This window comes from Mus caroli, chromosome 18 (assembly GCF_900094665.2).
Source record: "Mus caroli chromosome 18, CAROLI_EIJ_v1.1, whole genome shotgun sequence".
NCBI classification, from domain to species: Eukaryota; Metazoa; Chordata; class Mammalia; order Rodentia; family Muridae; genus Mus; species Mus caroli.
Genome location: NC_034587.1, coordinates 58,586,593 through 58,605,411, shown reverse-complemented (window position 1 = coordinate 58,605,411; position 18,819 = coordinate 58,586,593). Strand labels below are relative to the sequence as shown.

The 18,819-nt window shown below is 48.5% G+C and overlaps 1 protein-coding gene and 1 pseudogene across 5 annotated transcripts in view; both read left to right on the top strand.

Moving 5' to 3' along the window:
• Ablim3 (actin binding LIM protein family member 3) overlaps positions 1-7,862 on the top strand; it is a 119,301-nt gene extending 111,439 nt beyond the window's left edge. For all 5 annotated transcript variants that reach the window (XM_029471982.1, XM_021150362.2, XM_021150359.2 and 2 more), the window contains 4 exons: positions 741-801; positions 1,553-1,560; positions 2,051-2,131; positions 5,850-7,862. In XM_029471982.1, the coding sequence (XP_029327842.1) occupies positions 741-801; positions 1,553-1,560; positions 2,051-2,131; positions 5,850-5,963 (264 nt within the window). In that variant the 3' untranslated portion in view covers positions 5,964-7,862. The remainder of the gene's footprint in view (positions 1-740; positions 802-1,552; positions 1,561-2,050; positions 2,132-5,849) is intronic.
• A 3,603-nt stretch (positions 7,863-11,465) lies between these two features.
• LOC110285199 lies at positions 11,466-11,951 on the top strand (annotated as a pseudogene).
• The last annotated feature ends 6,868 nt before the right edge of the window (positions 11,952-18,819 follow it).

Below are 18,819 nucleotides of genomic sequence, written 5' to 3'. Positions count from 1 at the left end.
CACGCATCATGGCTCTCAATTGTCTATAACTGCAGTTCCAGGGGATCCAAGGACCCCTTCTGGCCTCCACAGCCACAAGGGTACACACACACACACACACACACACACACACGCATCGTGGCTCACTATAACTGCAGTTCCAGGGGATCCAAAGACCCCTTCTGGCCTCCACAGCCACAAGGGTACATACACACACACACACACACACACACACACATAGACTAAACACTTATACACACTTTTTCTTTTAATATTCTGTCTCTTCAGAGTTTACCTTTTTTGGTGGTAAGCCTAACCTTTAATGGCTGAGCCATCTCCCCAACCCCAGAGTGTAGATTCTTGTGGGAGAAAACAAAGTATTAATATTAATAATGGGAAATAAATCCAGGTACATACAAAGTTGGAAGACAGCGTTATGAGACGAGAAAAACGTTGATCTGGTTAACGGTTAAGTGTTTATGGAAGTGGTGACTGGCAGTTGCCATTAGGACTCTCTGTCAGGGAAGATCCTGTTTGTACAAAAGGGTCATTCCACTGAATAAGTGGATCTGTGCTGGTTGTCTACTGAGTCCTGGGACTAAATTGCAAGGAGAACACAGTGAGTTACATTTCCCTAAACTGATACTGATGCTACAGAAAGAGTCCCCGCCTTGGCCCTGTTCTACATTCTGGAGGTCGGCAGGTGCTTCTGGGAAGTAGAGGTAAGCTTCTCACGCCATCCTGGCTCTATTTCCCTACAGACACCCAGTGCGGACCTCTTCCACTACGACAGCATGAACGCAGTCAACTGGGGCATGCGAGGTGAGCCCTGGTGGCTGGAGCTGCGGGGTCAGACCCTCCTGAGACTTCCCAGAGACTCCGGATGGAGTGCTCCTAACTGTCGCTTGACCTGTGAACCATTGCTTCCGGTTCTGTAGCAGGGGGTGAGGGATGGGCTCTGTCCAAAGCCCGAGTTCCACTTCCACCCTCTCCTTTCCCTCCCCTCCCCACATCCTCTCTCATCCTGGACCCTGGGTGTTTTCCAGGCCATCTGTACAACCCAGGCTCTCAGAACATCTGAGAGTGCTGATTACCCTGTACTGCAGAGCTAAAGCTTCCAGTCAGACATGGGAGAGGGAGACAATCAGAGCCAACTGTACATCATTCCCAGAAAATTCTCCATGAGATCCATGCTCTCTGCCAGGAAAGATCTCATGCCAAGTTTCCAATGGCTGCTTGGAGCAGACCCTGGCTTGGGGGATCATATCACAGCCTCCAAGGACCCCTAGATGCTGGAGATCATTTCCCCAGGGTCTGCTGACTCAGATTCTTTTTCTTCCTATTGTATGCCATTGCTTCCTACTGTCCTCATAAAGCCATCTCAGGACCAGCCAGCCCCCACCTCATGCTCATAACTCCCTCCACGGTGAACTCAGGAAGGCAGGGATTCTCATAGCTTGGAGTAGTCGCTGCGTGGAGACCAGCCCCCTGAGACACTGAGACAGAGGCCAGTGTAGTGACTTACAGCCCAGAGGTGGGTTCTAGTTGGTGCATGTCTCTTTTCTCTTTGCAGAGTACAAGGTAAAGAACACATAGACCCTGGGGGTCTCCAGGATTCGGGGAAGCTCTACCTTGGGGAGCAGCAAGAGGATGGCAGCACCATCTATGCAGGGACGAAGCATAGATGCAGGACCTTTCAGGACTAACATGGTCTCTCCTTGGCCCATTGTCCCTGAGTCCTCCCCAAGTCTCCTCTAACCCTTTTCCCGTCCCTAAAGATTGTGGGACACCACAGGCGCCAACTGGGCAGCTTCATACTCACCAGCTCTTAGACACTTACATTCCAAAGGCCTTGAAACCACATTAATGTCATATGCCACCACCAAGTTTATCTCTAGCGATAACAGTGCACTCTGGGGACCATGCCAACCCAAGGAGGGCAGACCCAGCCCTTCCTCCTGACTAAATATCTGGCCTTAGTGGATAGGAGGAGCCCAGGCATGAACTGCAGCTGGAAAAGACAAATTCACCCCCTGTCAACCAAGCTAGATATGCCCCCCTTTCTCCTTAGATCTATCCTTATGAGCTGCTACTGGTGACCACAAGAGGAAGGAACCGACTGCCAAAGGATGTGGACCGGACTCGCTTAGAGGTATGTACAAACATGTCTAACTTTCTGACATTGCGGCATAACCTTGTCATCTATAAAGTTCACACTCAAGAACCATTTTTTTTAATCACAAGAAAATCTCCTGATGTTTTAAGTAAGTTTACAGTTTTGTATTAGGCTGAATGAATCACATGTGTTAGGTGGTATGAGCGACTGCATTCATAGCCGTTTCGGGGCACACATTGAACGTGCCTGACCCTGTACAATCCTTAGGAAGACCTTCTGTGTCCAAGAGATCCCAGCATTGCCAGAGTTGACCCAGCTCAGGACAGAATGAGTAAATTAATTACCTGTTGAAGCTTGATGCAAAAGCAGACTTGAGCTAAGCTTCCACAGCCTGACTGCTGTGCTATTCTGAGCCGTTCCCACATCAGCCTGGTTGGTGTCTGTGGTGCACAGCTGCCGGTGTCTCTCACCTGGGGCTGATGTTCTGTCTGCATAACAGCAGCTAGGTTTGTTCCTTCATAGTCAGGACTGTACTAAAGCAGGGTCATGGGGTGGGTATGAGGAATGAGGCAGACGACTCTGCTTAGAGGGCAAACACATAAATAAGTCCCAAGTTACAGATTTCCATTCTTCTTCTGCCATCACTGGGTGGGCGCTTCAGCCAAGTTATGACCTGCTGAAGCTGGTTCTTGATGAGTTTATCCCACCAGGGCTTCCTTCAGGCATCCAGGAGAAGTAGATAAGGATGTATGTCAAGGATATACATGAGCAGAGTTCAGCAGAGAGCTAGGGGTTAAGTACTAGCTAGATGTTACTATGCTGTTATTCAAAGAATGTCACTAAGTCCTGCTTGATTGACACAGACTTGCAGGTAGGTGGGGGTTGGATGGACAGGGGGAGAAGCATCCAAGAGCAGTTGAAACAGTATAGATGAAAGTGCAGAGGGACCCTGGGCGTGGCACTGGGTAGTAAGTTTAATTAGCATAGAGTGCCCACCCCAGGCTACCTCTGATCCAGAACATGTGTTGCCCTGTCCCATGACATGTCTTCCATGCCTTTAACTCTCCTTAAATGTCCTTCCCATCCTGTGGCTGTCTCGCTTCTTAGGGCCCTGCTCTAGAGATCACAATATCCAAATCCTTCTCCAGTCCTCCCCTAGGTGACATGCCTGGTCCTCCAGCCTCCCCTTGCCTGCATTCAAGAGAGATTCGAGTACCTCTCGGTCCTGTTTATAGCATGTCCTCTGCCTGACCCTGAGCTTCCTATGGGAAAGACTCTCTGTCCTGTACGTAGGTCCCGCTTAGGAGAGATGTCAGAACACAGTGGTAGACTTGTATGCCGGAAGGGCATGGGAGCCAGCCTTGCTCTGGTGCTGAGAAACTCACCCAGGGGTGTAGGCAGATAGGAGAGTTGCAAGTTGGACACGGAGCTCTGTAAATGCCCACAGCCCCAGTGTGCTGGGTTAAGCAGCCTAGAACCTTGAGTGACGTTTTCCCCATCTTCTTAACAAGAAGCTGCAGGTTGCTGCTGGTGCTGAAGAGGACAGCTCCCTGCCATTCTGAAAGAGCTGACTTTAAAGCACCATATAATCTCCAGTCCCCAAGGTTCAGGCCCATGAGCTCAAGTTTCCCAAGCATCAGAACCTCTCAGAGAACTTTATCACACATGAGTCTCACCCCAGACCTGAGAAATCAACCAGGGGAGGAGCTCAGACCCCATAAATCAACCTGGGAATGTCTAAAACGTAACACTGAATTAGAAACACTGGACCAGCTTCTACCCCAGCTCTCAACCCCGATGTGTCCTCACGAAGTTCAGAGTACACTCACTTATCCAGCAAATATTTATCGCAATTCTATTATAGGGCTGCCAAGATAGCTTAGCAGGTAAAACTGGCAGCCACACAAGCTAGGTAACCTGAAACCATGTTAAAGGAAGAGGAAGAGAATGGAGTTCACGAAGTTGTCCTGCCCTCTGCACATGCTCTGTGACATGTGCAACACACACCATGCACATGCACACAAAATAATAATAGGCAAAGGAAGTTTTTAATTTAAAAATCCGTTATAGGTGCTAAATATTGTTCTGTGTGTTTGCCTGTGTCTATGAACAACACGGAGACGCTGATATCTTAGAGCCTTGCGTACTTATGTGGGACGACAGATCCTACAGGATACAAATGAAGAACAAATGCTAAACTGTGCTAGCAGGTGACAAAGGGCAGGGTAAATGGCCCAAGGAGGGCTGAGCCTAGGACTGGGAGTTAGGAGGTGCAAGATGTGCTTGCACATAAACTGATGAGAGTAGGTCTCGCTCACTACATGACATCTGAGCAAGTTACCCATGCTTCTGGGAGCACTTTCTAGGCAGAGGGAACAGCCATACTGAGGCTTTACTGAAGAGGTGAGCCTCCCGTGATAGCAGATGTCAAGAGGCCAGTGTGCCTGGGACTGCAAGAGTACAGAAGAGGAGAGGAGGAAGTGACATCAGACACACTCACACACACGTGCACTTACGTGCACGCACACACGCACAGACACACACAGACACACAAACATGCACACACACACAGTGGTTTAAGTGCACAAATCAGGCACATCCATACACCCTGTGCTCTAGTTCACTCTTGCCATGCCAATGAGGTAGGTACTAGGATGGTCTTTTTTCCTGAAGGGAAAACTGAGGCTTGGAAGGATTGCTCATTTGCTCAAAGCCAAAGATTCATATCTGGCTAATTGTTGTGTGCCTGTGTGCATAATTCTCACTGGGTGTCCTTTCAATACCCAACTAGAGATATCAAATCCTCAGAGAGTCCGGGAAGCTTGTAGCCAAAAGCTAGCCCATATGTTTCCTTTTTAAATAAACTTTATTATGAAAAAAAAATCACAAAGAAACTGATCAGATCAAGCGTATGCATCTCAAAGAGCTTCTGTTCAGTTAGAATAGCCATTCTGAGGCTCCACGCTGGGCTTCATGCTTAGAATGGATTTACTTCTTCTTTTAAACTTGATTTCAAATTACACTTTCAAATATTCTCAGACCTCTAGAAATGCCGTGTGAATGGTAAAACGAACACCCGCCTACCCTTCACCTAAATCTATCAATTCCTAATATTTTGCTATATTTTAAATGTCATATGCGTCTAAGTCTAAAGGCTTTTTGACATGAACCTTCAAGCTTGCTGAGAACAGAGAGGAAAAATAAAAGGCAGGAGAGAAACCTGCCGTGAAACACAGAACAATGTCTGATCATATGACAAATTTGTTTCCATTCAAGAGAGAAAAGAAAGGATACTCCAGTGGGGAGAGAGATAACAGTAGTGATTTCTTTCACTCTTCGTTGCACAGACTGCTGGGTCATTTGTAAAACTATTAAGATGTGGCAATACACCCTGAATCCTTGGGTGTAGCTCTTTCTCTCCCAAAAGGGTGTTGGGTAGCATTAACCATGAATACACATATAACATGTACAGATAACTGGAACACAGACCCATATAGGTGAGGTCCACCAGGGTGCACAAATAGTAAAGTCAACACCCTCCTGAGATGGAGACAAGGGAAGCTTCTACAGCAAGCATACCACCCTGGAGAGGCATCATCCACACCTCCATCCCCTCTACACATACCACAGAACTTCCTTGGCCCGACCCTTGGCCAGATGCAGGGCCACCCAGAGTGAAGGTACGGTACAGTGACTGCTGCTGTCCCCACACCACGGGTCCTCACGCTTCCTGTGTTCCCTCCCCATCATTCAGCGCCACCTGTCCCAGGAGGAGTTCTACCAAGTCTTCGGCATGACCATCTCCGAGTTTGAGAGGCTAGCCCTCTGGAAGAGGAACGAACTGAAGAAGCAAGCCCGGCTGTTCTAGGCGGAGGCTCTATACATATAGATGCATTTATATAAAGATGTATGTAAATCTCTATCCTGACACGCAGTATAATCCTCTTGTATAATGGGACACAACATGCTGCCTGCCGTGAGACTTGCTTTTCTGTACTGTCGGGCGAGCCCACATCATCGAGGTATTTTTATGCTCCTTACTTCTCTTTTCTACGTGCTGTGGGGTCTGGGAAGGAATCTGAAGGGACTCCATCCTTTTACTGGGGATCCTTTTTATACTGAAACATCTGCCCCACCTTGAGTCCCCAAGGACTGGCTCTCCTTTGAAAAGGTGCCTGGAGGAGCCTCTACTCCCTGTTTCAGGACCTTCCCCCAGTCTCCAGGGCTGACGCCGGCCACGAAGTTTTCACACACCGTGGTCACGGATGGGCCCTCCGGTGGGAGGTCCATGGCGATCCACCCAAATCAGCGAGCACCTTTGAGGCCTCGTAAAGAATTCTCTCCACACACCCAAATAGGAGGAGCTCAGCGCTCCATGGGGTGATGTGGTTAGATGTGAGGTCCTCAAACCCATTGCTTATATCAGTACAGAGTGGATGGGCCCTGGCCTCTCCTCAGCTCAGCACCCTTCCTCCTTCCACCCTTGGTCCTAAGCACTCCCTCATGCAAATCTAGAATTCATGGTAGGAAACGGAAAAAGGCACTTCCCTTCCCTCTACCACCCACAGCCTGCTCCTCTCCCTCACCTCAGTGGTCCCAGCACCCCCCAACCCTTCCCCCTTTCTAGGAGAGGCCATCGTTGCAGCCTGTACTCTTCAGCCTTATTACAATCTATGTGCCTGATGATCTACACACCACAGGGCTAATGCTCCCACCATAGCTCCAGCGAGCAACCAGACACACTCACCACCCTGTGCAGGGAGAATAGGCCACACCCCAAAGAAAAATCTTGGCCTAGGACACTGGTCCCTAGAGGGCAAGACATTCATATCAGACCCCCACCCATCATCCCCTGGCAATGCTATGAAGTTAGCTGGGTCTCACAGGTGAAGTTTTTCCGAAGGGTGACTCTCGAGAGGATTCCAGAATGAGGCCTTGACCAACACTGCTCATGTTCTTTCCCGGTGGCCTCAGGGACTGACTCTCGTGCTTTCTGGGACAAGTGAGAACAGAGCCTTCTCACACCCCCACTTCAATTCTGAGTCATTGATCAGTGGTAGCTGTTCCCTCTTGGAGATGCCTGTGTCACAGTTCTTGGGGGAAGGGGTGGATCCTAGGGGAAAGATGGGGAGGTTTAAAAGGACAATTACAACACTCAAGAAGCTGGTGATGTGACGTGGCGAGTGTAGAAATGACGTCAGCAAAGCAAATCGTTCCTGAGCACCTGCTGAATGCTGAGCACTGAGTGGGGGAGGGGGAGGGGCACCGGGATGACTCATAGAAGGCCCTAGTTTCCGGGGCATGCCTAGTAACGGGAGACCTGGTAAGACGTGTGCCAGACGTAACGTAACGTGATGTAACGTAACGGAGGCAAGGCAGAACGTGACAGACTGAGGCCTGAGAAAGTGTGTGTGACGTTGCTGAAGGCGTGTGCAGCTGGTGCAGACCCAAGGAGGCTTCTGGAGGAGGTTGCATGCGAGCAGTAATCAAAAAGGATAGGAGGAATCGGCACATTGGAAGGGTGACGGGGCGGAGGGACTGCAAGGGACGTTTAATGTACTCTCATTTATGATGTCACCTCCCTGCAACTTCTCTTTTTGGCCAACGCCTTTCAACTTTCCCAACCCATTAGAAATGTCCCCCCGGCCAGATGCGATCATTGAAACTGCCTCATTGTCACTGGTTAACAACTTGCGAGATTGAAGGGCTTTTGTTATTGTTGTTGGATATTTTTATTTCCCATAAAAGCACATCATTTCAACCCAAACCTTTGTCCTCCTCTTATTTCTTGTGTGTGGGGAAGTAGCTGGTATGGGAACAGGCTGACTATGCACAAAAGGAACTAAAGACTAGGGCTGGGTACAGCCGGGCTGGGTACAGCTCGCTCACTAAAGATGCTAAGGCACAAAAGCCTTAGTTCAGTGGTCTCAGCCTTCCTCATGCTGCGACCCTTTAATACAGCTCCTCATGTTGCTCCCCAACCAGAAGGTTATCTCCGTTGCCACTTCATAACTGTCATTTTGCTACTGTTTATTAACATTACAAATCATAGTGTAAATATCTGATATGCAAGATATCTGATATGTGACCCCTGTGAAAGGGTCGTTCAATGACCTGCCCCCAAAGGGGTCACGACCCATAGGTTGAGAACCACTGCCTTAACTCAATCCTTAAAGTCCTTACAGAAGAAAATCCGGGAGTGGCAGTGCTCTCTTGCAATCTGGGGGGAAGAGGGGCCAGCCTAGCAAGGCCCAAGTCCTAGTGAGAGGTCCTATCTCAAAAAACAAGGTAGGCAGTATTCACACACACACACACACACACACACACACACACACACACACACACGGTAGACACTATCCAGCTTGCTCTCTGCAGAACGCCTGGTACTTTGCAGTAACAGAGGGTGTTCGGATCACAAATAAGACTCTACAATCAAAAGTAGTATTAAACACTATCAGTGTGCCAATTTCTAAAGTCCTATGCAGAGGACTTTAGACGTGTCATCTCAATTAGGCTTCTTAGCAACCCCACAGGTACCCATGATTAACACTCCCATCTCACAAACAGAACAACTCTGAAAAATATTTATTACTTCCAGTAGGACTAGGTGTCGTCTCAGCTAGTCTTAACTAGAAAGACCAGCTTCCCATTCTTAGCAGGTAAGTCTCTCTCTCTCTCTCTCTCTCTCTCTCTCTCTCTCTCTCTCTCTCTCTCTCTCTCTCTCTCTCTCTTTTTACCTGCAAGTCCAAACTGCCTTATTAAAAGTGGCTTGAGCAATATGAGCAGCCAGGAGCCCGCGATGTAAAGTTTCTGAACTCAGCAGCTCAGCGATGCCATCCAGAGTCAGGTTTCTTTGAGCCCCTTCAACTCCATCACCTTTTATATGCTGGCTTTCATCCTCTGCCAGTGTGTCCCCATATTTACAAGAGGCCACTGTGATCCCAGGCATCGCCTCACCCAAGCTTATATAAAAGGCAGGAAGGAGACTTCCCTTCACACCTCTAGTTTAACAAGGAAAACTTTCCCAGAGACCGGAGTCTGCCTCTGTTCAGGCCGGTTAGAACTACAAACTACTTCCTCCTGCTTACCACAGGGGAGACAAGGACATTTAGGTTGGGCATATTTAGCCACCACAATGAGGAACGGGTCACAACGTGGGAACCGGGATGGGGGCTGGAGGGGGGGGAGGCAAAGTCACAAACTGAGGAAACAGACTCTGGAGACCAGCATCAAGGTGCAGATCTACCGTATTGTGCAGCAGCAAGCGTTTTTATGCAGCCTATAGACAGAGGCTCTGGAGTAGCCAACCATCCTACTGGCACTCTGGAGAGGTGCCAGGCTGCCAGCACCCGAGGGGACTTCTGTAAAGATTGGGGAAGCCGTCACTGCCCTGTTTCAGGCCGTTCTGAGGTTCTACTGACTTGCTAGGATCCTCTATTTTGTGTCACATGGTATGCCAGTTAGACATGGGCGCTCATACTATTAGAGCAGTGAAGCCTCCCTCACCGGATGTCCTCGGGTCCCACCCAGGGGCTGTACACATTCTTATTGAGTAGGAAGGCGAAAGATGGGATAGCAATGACCTATGGGTGAGTGTTGTAATCTTCACCATGCTGTTATCATTAAAGATACTCAGTGCACACCGCCAGGGTCCCTGAGATGGCCTGCAGTGATTTCATTTAACCAAGTATTTCATCAACGAGCTTCGCATCAACTCTGTGTAAGAAATGGAGACTTAGAGCGCTTCATCTATTTTTAAGCTGCCCACTCTGTGATCATATTTTGACATCTCTGAAAATGAGATGTGGGAGTTTGGGAGATGGCTCGGTGGTAAAGAAGAACAATTGCTTCGCAATCATGAGGTTGGGAGTTCAGGCCCTATCCCCTGCGTAACTAGCTGAGCACCCCAAGCACACCTGCAACCCCAGATCCAGGAGGTGCAGGGACAGGAGTCGGGGGGGGCGGTCTCTGGGACTTGCTGGCTTCCAGCCCCACTGAGAAAACACAAGCTCTGAATCAGAGAGAGACCCTGACTTGAAAGAACAGGCAGAGAGTGATAGACACTTGACATTCTCTTCCGGCTTCCACATGTATACACAGGTGCACACACGTATGCATGCGTCTACCCGGAAGCACATTCGTGAATGAATGAAGTAATTTTGAAAATGAGACATTACAACTAGCGTCTTTCCTGACCTGTTATTCAATAATTCTTTAGCAAGAATAAGTCTGGGCCAGTGAGATAGCTCAGCACGTGAGGTGCTGATAACCTGAGTTCAGTGCCTGGAACCGGTAGGATGGAAAGAAATAACTGACTTCCATAAGTTGTCCTCTGACCTACACACACACACACACACACACACACAAATACAATTTTTTAAACAACCAACTTCTTTTTTATTTTCCACCAATTTCTTTTTGAAAGGAAAAACAAGTAGAGAATACATTTCCTACTTTGCCTCCTCTTTCTTCCCAGACAAGTGGCTCAAATGTGCAGAAGGAAGCCTAGAGTGCCTCTGCTCCTCCCTGCATATGCACCCAACCCATGTTTACTTCGTGAGTATGTGCTGCCAGATAAACAGTATGGAAGATGAGCCTCCCGTGTGCAGGTCTAGAGAAGAAACATATTCTAAATAAGTAAACAGAGAGAGCACATGGAGACAGCTCCTACGGAGACAGAAAACAGGATGCTACGGGGAAGGAACTCCCTGTGAATACCCAGCGAGAGAAGAAAATGATCAGCCAGAGGGCAGAAGAAGGAGCTATCTAGGCCCAGGGAAACAGCATGTGCAGAGGCATGGGGTGGATAAGAGCTTGTCTTACTGAGAACCTGGAAGTGGGGGTGGAGTGGAACCGGTAAGGAAAAAAGTGAATTAGAGGTAGCCAGGGGTTGTAATAGCCATGGAGACATGGAGATGTTCTAGCAGGTGCCCCACCTGTTCCTCTGTGCTTTGTATAGATATCCTGGCTTGTTCTGTGCTTATTAACAGTGAGTGTGAGAAAGAATTGCTCTAGTTATCCCCACAAAGTGTGTCATCTCCAATGAGGAATGTTGAGAGATACAGTGTCACAGACCCTGCCCTGGCTTCCTCGTCAGCAACTCTGTTTTAATGAGTTCTCCCAAGAGATGCACAGCATAAAAGGTGAGGTGCTCTGCTCTAAGCCACCTGCCCTTTATGGGCAGGCTCAACCTTATCTGTCAGACTTTCTGAGGTTCTTAGAGAGGGGTATTTTCCCATACATATAACCTCTGTGAATACCAGAACGTAAAGTTAGGAGCCACTGGCATAATTAAATCTACATAATTAAAGCTACAGCAATGGAGTTCCTGGTGGTGGGGACTCGGGTAGCCAACAGATTGTAGAGCAACATGCCTAAGTTTTATTGTGACTACTGTGATACGTATCTTACCCACGATTCTCCGTCTGTGAGGAAGACACCCTGCAGTGGTCGGAAACACAAAGAGAATGTGAAAGACTATTACCGGAAATGGATGGAAGAGCAGGCCCAGAGCCTGACTGACAAGACAACGGCTGCATTTGAACAAGGAAAGATCCTTTCAGCTCCATTCTCTGCTCCTCCACCTGCAGGGGCCATGATTCTACCTCCTCCCCAGACTCCCAGGTCCTCCTCAGCCTGGCAGGATGCCTGCATCCCACATGGGAGGCCCTCCCATGATGCCAACGATGGGCCCTCCTCCTCCTAGATGCCATGATGCCTGTGGGACCAGCTCCTGGGATAAGGCCACCCACGGAAGGTCACTTGCCCATGATGCCCGGGGCCTCCAATGATGAGACCTCCCACCCGCCCTATGAGGGTGCTCACACAGCCTGGCATGACCAGGCCAGACAGATAAGAGCAGAGTGCTCTTTTATTATTAAAAACAACAACAACAAAACAAAACAAAAACAAAAAGCAAAAACAAAAACAAAAAACAAACAAAAACAAACCAAAAAAAAAAAACAAACAAACAAACAAACCCCAGCTACAGCAATGGCTGCACTTTGTAACTGTGTAGCTATGAACAGTTTTAAGCAGATTTATTGAGACAGGGAGCCTGGTCAGCTGCACCAGAGACAATCGTTCATGGTAGACTGCAGGCACTGAGGTACACACACAGTAACTGAGGCTAGGGAGGTGCAGATGGCTGCAACTGGCCTCTGAGGAGTTTCACAGGAGCTAGAAGGTACTGCTGTTCAACACAGCTGTAAAGGTTAATGGGAAAACAAAGAACTGCTAGGAATAACAGCAGTCGGGAACTGGAGAGATGGCTCCACAGTGAAGAGCACTCGCTGCTCCTACAGAGGACCCAGGTTCAGTGCCCAGCATCTGCATGTAAAGTAGCTCACAGGCAGCTATAATTTAAGTCCCAGGAGAGCCAGCACTTTCTTCTAGCCTCCCTGGGCACCAGGCACACAGGTGGTGCAGAGACATCATACGTGTAAAATACCTCTGTACAGAAGATTTTAATTTTTTTTAATTAATAGCAATGATATCGCAGAATTATACCCACTCCAGTAATGCCCTGTGTAGAACGAGGATCTGCGTCATTTCACAACACTAAGAATTTTGACTACACCATGACAAATACCCACTTACATATACCATGATGAGCTGTCTTCAAATCCAAATTTGGAATTTCCAAATTCCAAACCAATTTTAGAGACCCCGGAGTAGGGCTCTAAATGAGCAAAATGCAGTCTGTGAGAATGCACAGCCTTTTACCAACCCCTCTACACCTGGGAGACATGGGCAAGAGTCATCAGAGGCCAGCAGGGACAAGTGTGCACGTAAGTGACGAATGATGTGTCATGTAAACCTAGTGACCAATGAGTTGTCTAGTTGAAATGAGCTAAACATCGCTCTAGCTAGTGTCTCTGGCAGGTTCAAATCGTTTCCCCAAGCTATGAGTGCCCCCTGTAGGCTACTTCTGGAACTGCAGGGAGACAGGCTAGTGTCTCTGGATTCTCCAGCTATCAGGGAAGCTTGCTAGCCTCCTTCGTTTGCCACAGAGACTAGGGACACAAGGAGCCAGGAGAGGGAGGAGAGAGCAGAGATGGCTTCGCTTTGCATACCTAGATCTGTGCTCTCGTTAAAGGCAGCTTTTCCCGACATCAGACTTTGGGTTTAAGTTGCTTTGAATTCTGCCCAAAAGAGTTATGACAAACACACTGCATTAATGCTGACAGTGTAGTCTTATGTGCCGCTCATGTGAGGGGTGACCACAACCCAATGGGGCATGTATCTGTCCCTGTGAAAGCTCATGGCAAGATGTGTGAATCGCTGGGGAAATGGAAAAGCCAGTACAAAGGTTTAGGAGTTTGTCTTTCAGCCCTGGAAAAGATCTTCCATAGCCTTATGCCATCTCTGGTTCCCAGTACCACACCTGACTGTAACATAAGTGTGCCTTCCTCCCAGTCCCTAACACACTGGGCCACCTGGATCAAAACAAACATCACGAGACCCAAGATGCTTGTCCTTCCGATGAAACGACATAGCCATTTGATGTGGTTTTTTTGTTTTGTTTTGTTTTGTTTTTCAAGACTGAGTTTCTCTGTGTAGCTCTGGCTGACCTGGAACTAACTCTCTCTCTCTCTCTCTCTCTCTCTCTCTCTCTCTCTCTCTCTCTCTCTCTCGACCTCAAATGCAGAGATCCTCCTGGCTCTGCCTCCTGAGTGCAGGAATTAAAGGCATGCACTACCTCTGCCAGGATGTCATTTGATTTTTTTAAATGTCTGTACGAAGTGCTGCCTCTCGTCGGCCTCTGCGGCAGCAGGTGCTGTTACCCTGGCAGTCTTCCCATTCAGGAGCCCAGATGTTCTTGCAGGGAAGGAGGAACCTGGCCAAATGGGTTCCCTAGCCAATGCTTTGACATAAGAAACTCCCTGCAGGGGGCAGCCTGGGCATACGCAGTCAAGATTTCATTACTATCTCCATAAACTTCTGGCAAGGAACCTCACACTGGTGACAAACGATGCAAGACATCTAGCAGCAGGCGAGGAGCTCTGTGCTCTGATCTCACTTGCACGGCTTTCCTCGTCGATCTTGGGGCTTTGGTGAGTAAGTTATCCAGTTGTTCACAGTAACATGTGGTACAGTCTGGACTTGAACTCACGGCTATCTCACTTGATGACCGTGTGCTTAACCGCTGAGTTACTACCTCCCTAACTAGAGTGTCAAGTGGCATTTGAATGACTGTTTGCCATTTGACACACGTGACACCGGGCATCCAACACATGCAGTCATAGTCATGCTTTGAAATTTCCGCTTCTTTGTTATTTTTTTAAAAACAGGGTTTCTCCATGCAGTCCTAGCTGTCCTAGAACTCACTCTGTAGACCAGGCTGGCCTGGAACTCAGAGATCTATCTGCCTCTGCCTCCTGAGTGCTGGGATTAAAAATGTGTGCGCCACCACTGCCCGGCATGATGTTGTGTTTAAACATTTCCTGCCCACTCTGTTAGGAAGTCTTACTAGCCTGGTGAGGGAGCTGAAGTTCAGAGAGGTTGAAGATCCTGCCCTGGACTGCAGGGACAGGTCGAGGTATCAGGCTCAGATCTACCTCCTTCCAAAGGTTAGCTCTTCACCCCAAACAGAGCAGAGTGACAGACCAGGGGCTATGGCAAAGATGGCAGAAAGTGTGAATCCCTGGGGAAACGGAAAAGTCATTGTGAAGGACCAGGAACTTGTCTTTTTCAGCCCTGGAGAAGAAGGCCTTATGCCATCTCTGGTTCCCAGTGCCAAACCTGCTTGTGACATAAGTGTGCCTTCCTCCCAGTCCCAAATGCACTGAGCCACCTGGATCAGAACAAACTCTATGCAACCCAAGATGCTTGTCCTTCCGATGAAATGGCATAGCCATTTGACTGTTAGATTCCTGCCCCCACTGCTCTCCATTCTGCCGCTAAGGTCTTGTGTTAATTTCACTAAAAGTCTCTACCTACTCTTGGCCGCCATTTTCCCATGTGACAGAGGACAGGACCAGATTGGCTGGTGTTTTCAACTCCTCACAACTCTGGGATTTTTCCAGGTTAATCCATTCGGGACCTTGAAGCCCAGTGTTGCCTTGAGCCTCAGAATAAAATGGCGAGCGAGCTTCTAAGCAAAGACACCTTCTGCTGCAGCACTGGGAGGAGGCTTCTGGATGGACAGGAGCTCAAAGTGGGCAGGAGCTCCAGAAGTCTCCAGAAGGAAGGTTGATGGCTCACACATAGGCATGGCTTAGCTGGGTCTCCATATTCTAAAATAGAGGTTCTCCACCTGTGGGTTGTGACTGCTTTAGGGGTCACCTAAGACCATCAGAAAACAAAGATGGTTACAATACAATGCATAGCAGTGGCAAGATTACAGTTATGAAGTAGCAACAAAAATAAATGTATGGTTGGGGGGGGGGGTTCACCACAACGTGAGGAACTGTATTAAAAGGCTGCAGCATTAGGAAAGTTGAGAAGCACGGGTGTAATAACAAGAGAAAGTCATGATCAATTTTTTCTTTTTTAAGATTAGGGTCTCCACGTATCCCAAGCTGATCTTGAACTTTTTATACAGTCAAGAGTGACCATGGAATACTGACCCTCCCACAGCCGCCTCTACCTCCTCCTCCTCCTCCTCCTCCTCCTCCTGCTCTACCTCCTCCTCCTCCTGCTGCTGCTGCTCTCCCTCCTCCTTCTCCTTCTCTCCCTCCTCCTCCTGCTCTCCCTCCTCCTCCTCCTGCTCTCCCTCCTCCTCCTCCTGCTCTCCCTCCTCCTTCTCCTGCTCATCCTGCTCCTCCTGGTCCTCCTGCTCCTCCTCCTCCTCCCCCCTAGTGCTATAATGTCAAGCATGGACCTCTGCACTCAGTTTCTGCAGCACTGGAGCTCACACCCAGGGCTTCCGTGTAGGCCAGGCACACATTGAGCCATCCCCCCAGCCTGTGACCAGTGTTCTTTGATTTTATGTGCTGTTGATTTGGTTCAGTAGGTAAAGGTGCTTGCCACCACCCAAAGACCTGAGTCTGATGAGACCCACATGGTGGAAGGGAAGAAGAAAAACCCTTCCCTTAAGTTGTCCTCGGTCACGCATATGTGTGGGGCACATAAACTCACAGGTACACATGCACATTTTTTATGTTTATGTGAAAATCTGAGTTTCTGGGGTTCTTCTTTAAAAAAAAATAACCGTCTGTGCACTCCAGGTCTGAGCTAACTGGATGTTCCTCCATCTACAGGAAACAGGAGAACTCTGGTTTACCACAGCCCCCAGCACTCCAAACACCCTTTTCTGCTCCTCAGAGACTTCAGTTTAGGTTTGCCCCCTAAGGAGTCTTGTTCCTCCGGTCTTGGGGCAGAACCTAGCACAGGACCAGGCTCCGTGAGGCAATTGGACATGATGACAAAGACTCCTTCAAATATTTCCTCTGGCCTCACAGCTTCTGCCTGTGTGAGCCTAAGCCCTGAGTTCAGCAGGAACCCCCAAGCCAGGCTGCATACAGACCCCAGGCCCTGGAACAGAAATGCTGCGGCTCTCCGAAAAAAAAAAGAAAGAAAGAAAGAAAGAAAGAAAGAAAGAAAGAAAGAAAGAAAGAAAGAAAGAAAGAAAGAAAGAAAGAGCCTGCTCACCCTCTCTCCTCCCTGCAGCTGTCACCAGATCGCTGACTGCTCACTGGGGCCCAGGGTGGACCAGCAGCATGTGTCATTTTCCTGGCCCAAGGCTATAATGCCAACATTGTGCTGTGGGGAACAAGAGAGGTTTTCATCTGGCAGCCAGCATGGAGCAGACACTCAAGCTTGGGGCTCGGGGCTCACCCTGAACAAAGAACATGGGAGAGGAGCCTCGGCCAAGCAAAAGGTCTACGGCCCTGGTGCACACGTGAGCCTGGAGAACACAGAGCATTTCTACGGGGTAGCTTGTCACCTTCTGAAAATAGATACCAGTAAGACATTTCCTGAGGGAGAAGCAACAGCCAGTGAGGGTGTGGGCCTTGCAGGTGCCATGAGTTCACCTCCTGTCGTCATGAATTTTTACTTATTAGATTCGGAGTGCTGAGCTGGCATGTAGGGACCTCCGAGGAAGGCACAGCACCCACCGGCACAGTGATCTGGAACCAAGAAAGGCTAAGCAGGAAGCTGCACATTGATGACCCGGTGGGAAAATGGAGATCCAGGTGGCAGCAGTGTCAACCGGAGACCTCAGATCTGATCACAATCTGTCCTGTTGCATTTACCTCCTATCGATTCCTGAGATGCCCCAAGCTCAGCAAAGAAGGCGTCTAAACGCCATGATGAGGAAGTTGGATGGATGCAAAGGAGAGTGCCAAATAGATTTGAGGTGGAAGTTGCGTAGTCTGATCAGGGTCATGAAAAGGTCACTCTGGCGACTGAGCGCAAGCTGACCCTGAATGCAAGGTGACAGATTGGAAGGTGGGAACGTTTCTCTCCCCTTCAGACTTTTTCTTTCCCAGGATTTCCCAGCTCTACCTGATAAGCTAAGAGAGAGTCTGGGGACTATCATTTGTTTTCACAAGACCAGGAGCTGGACGGAGCTGAAAGTTTTCTTCCTGGTATTGTTCCCAGGGGCCAAACTCGATATCTTTTTACAGAGCTGGACCTCTGTGTATGGAGTTCTCTAGACAAGCACCAGGCGAGCCTGGAAAACTCAGCATTGAGAAAGGAGATACGGGGCAAATCTTCAGTCTCTTCGCCAGAGTTACGTATGGAGAAACTGAAAAGGGAATTAAAAACTCGACATCAACAGTCCTCTTCCCATCCTGTCCTCAGACCTAGCACCCGATACCCTGTGATCCGGCCAATCCAAACAGTGCTGCCGACAGTCCTGCCGGGGTTCTATCTGGGTGTCTCGGTTCTCCCTGTTCTTTGCCTGTTATGCTATCTCCTCATTACACATTCAGATCAATTGGCTCCTAAACAAATGCCTGTCCTCCAGTACGGTCTCCATGGTCCGTATGAAACCATTGCTTTGTCTTCATGGACTCCAAAGCACTTGATCGCCCTTGTGTATTTTTTTTTTTTTTTTTTTGCACAGCAATCTGTGTTAAAATTACCTCCTTTTCTAGACTTCATGGTTCCTTGAAGATGGGGCTCACTCCTACTTAGCATCTGTTCTCTCAACACCAACGTACCCAGATCCCGTCAGTGTTACCTAAGGGAACTGATGGACACTGGGAATCAGGTTTTTTATGGTTCCTTAAAGGAAAAGTGGAGAAGACCATATAATGATGCTTTTGTGTTAGCACACAGCTCTCGTTAGATCTCCCTGACAGCAACCAAGCAACGTGGCCAACATTTCCACCTGGTGGAGGTTGTGGGGTAAGCCAAACCCACTGTACCTCCCACATAAAGAACTTTATTAATTCTCAGAGCTGCCTGTAGATTGTGTTCACTCCCATTTTTATACATTTCCTAGGTGCAGTTAATACTATTGCACCGGTCAGCCCACAGAAACATGTAAATTCTCGTTAACTCTTTACTCCAATTATATGAATAAAAACTTCACGATCCTTTAAAGTTTCTGAAAATCCTATTGTAGAATGTCTACGAAAGCCGCCATCTATTTGACAATGGTAATATTTTATACCATCAATTGAAAATTATTTCATCAGAGGACATGATAGACTGTCACTGTATCAAACCTCTGGAGTTGGAGGCCAGCCTGAGCTACTTTGGAAGAAACCTGTCCCAATAGGAAAAACAAGGAAGGGAAAGAGGGAGGGAGGGAGGGAGGGAGGGAG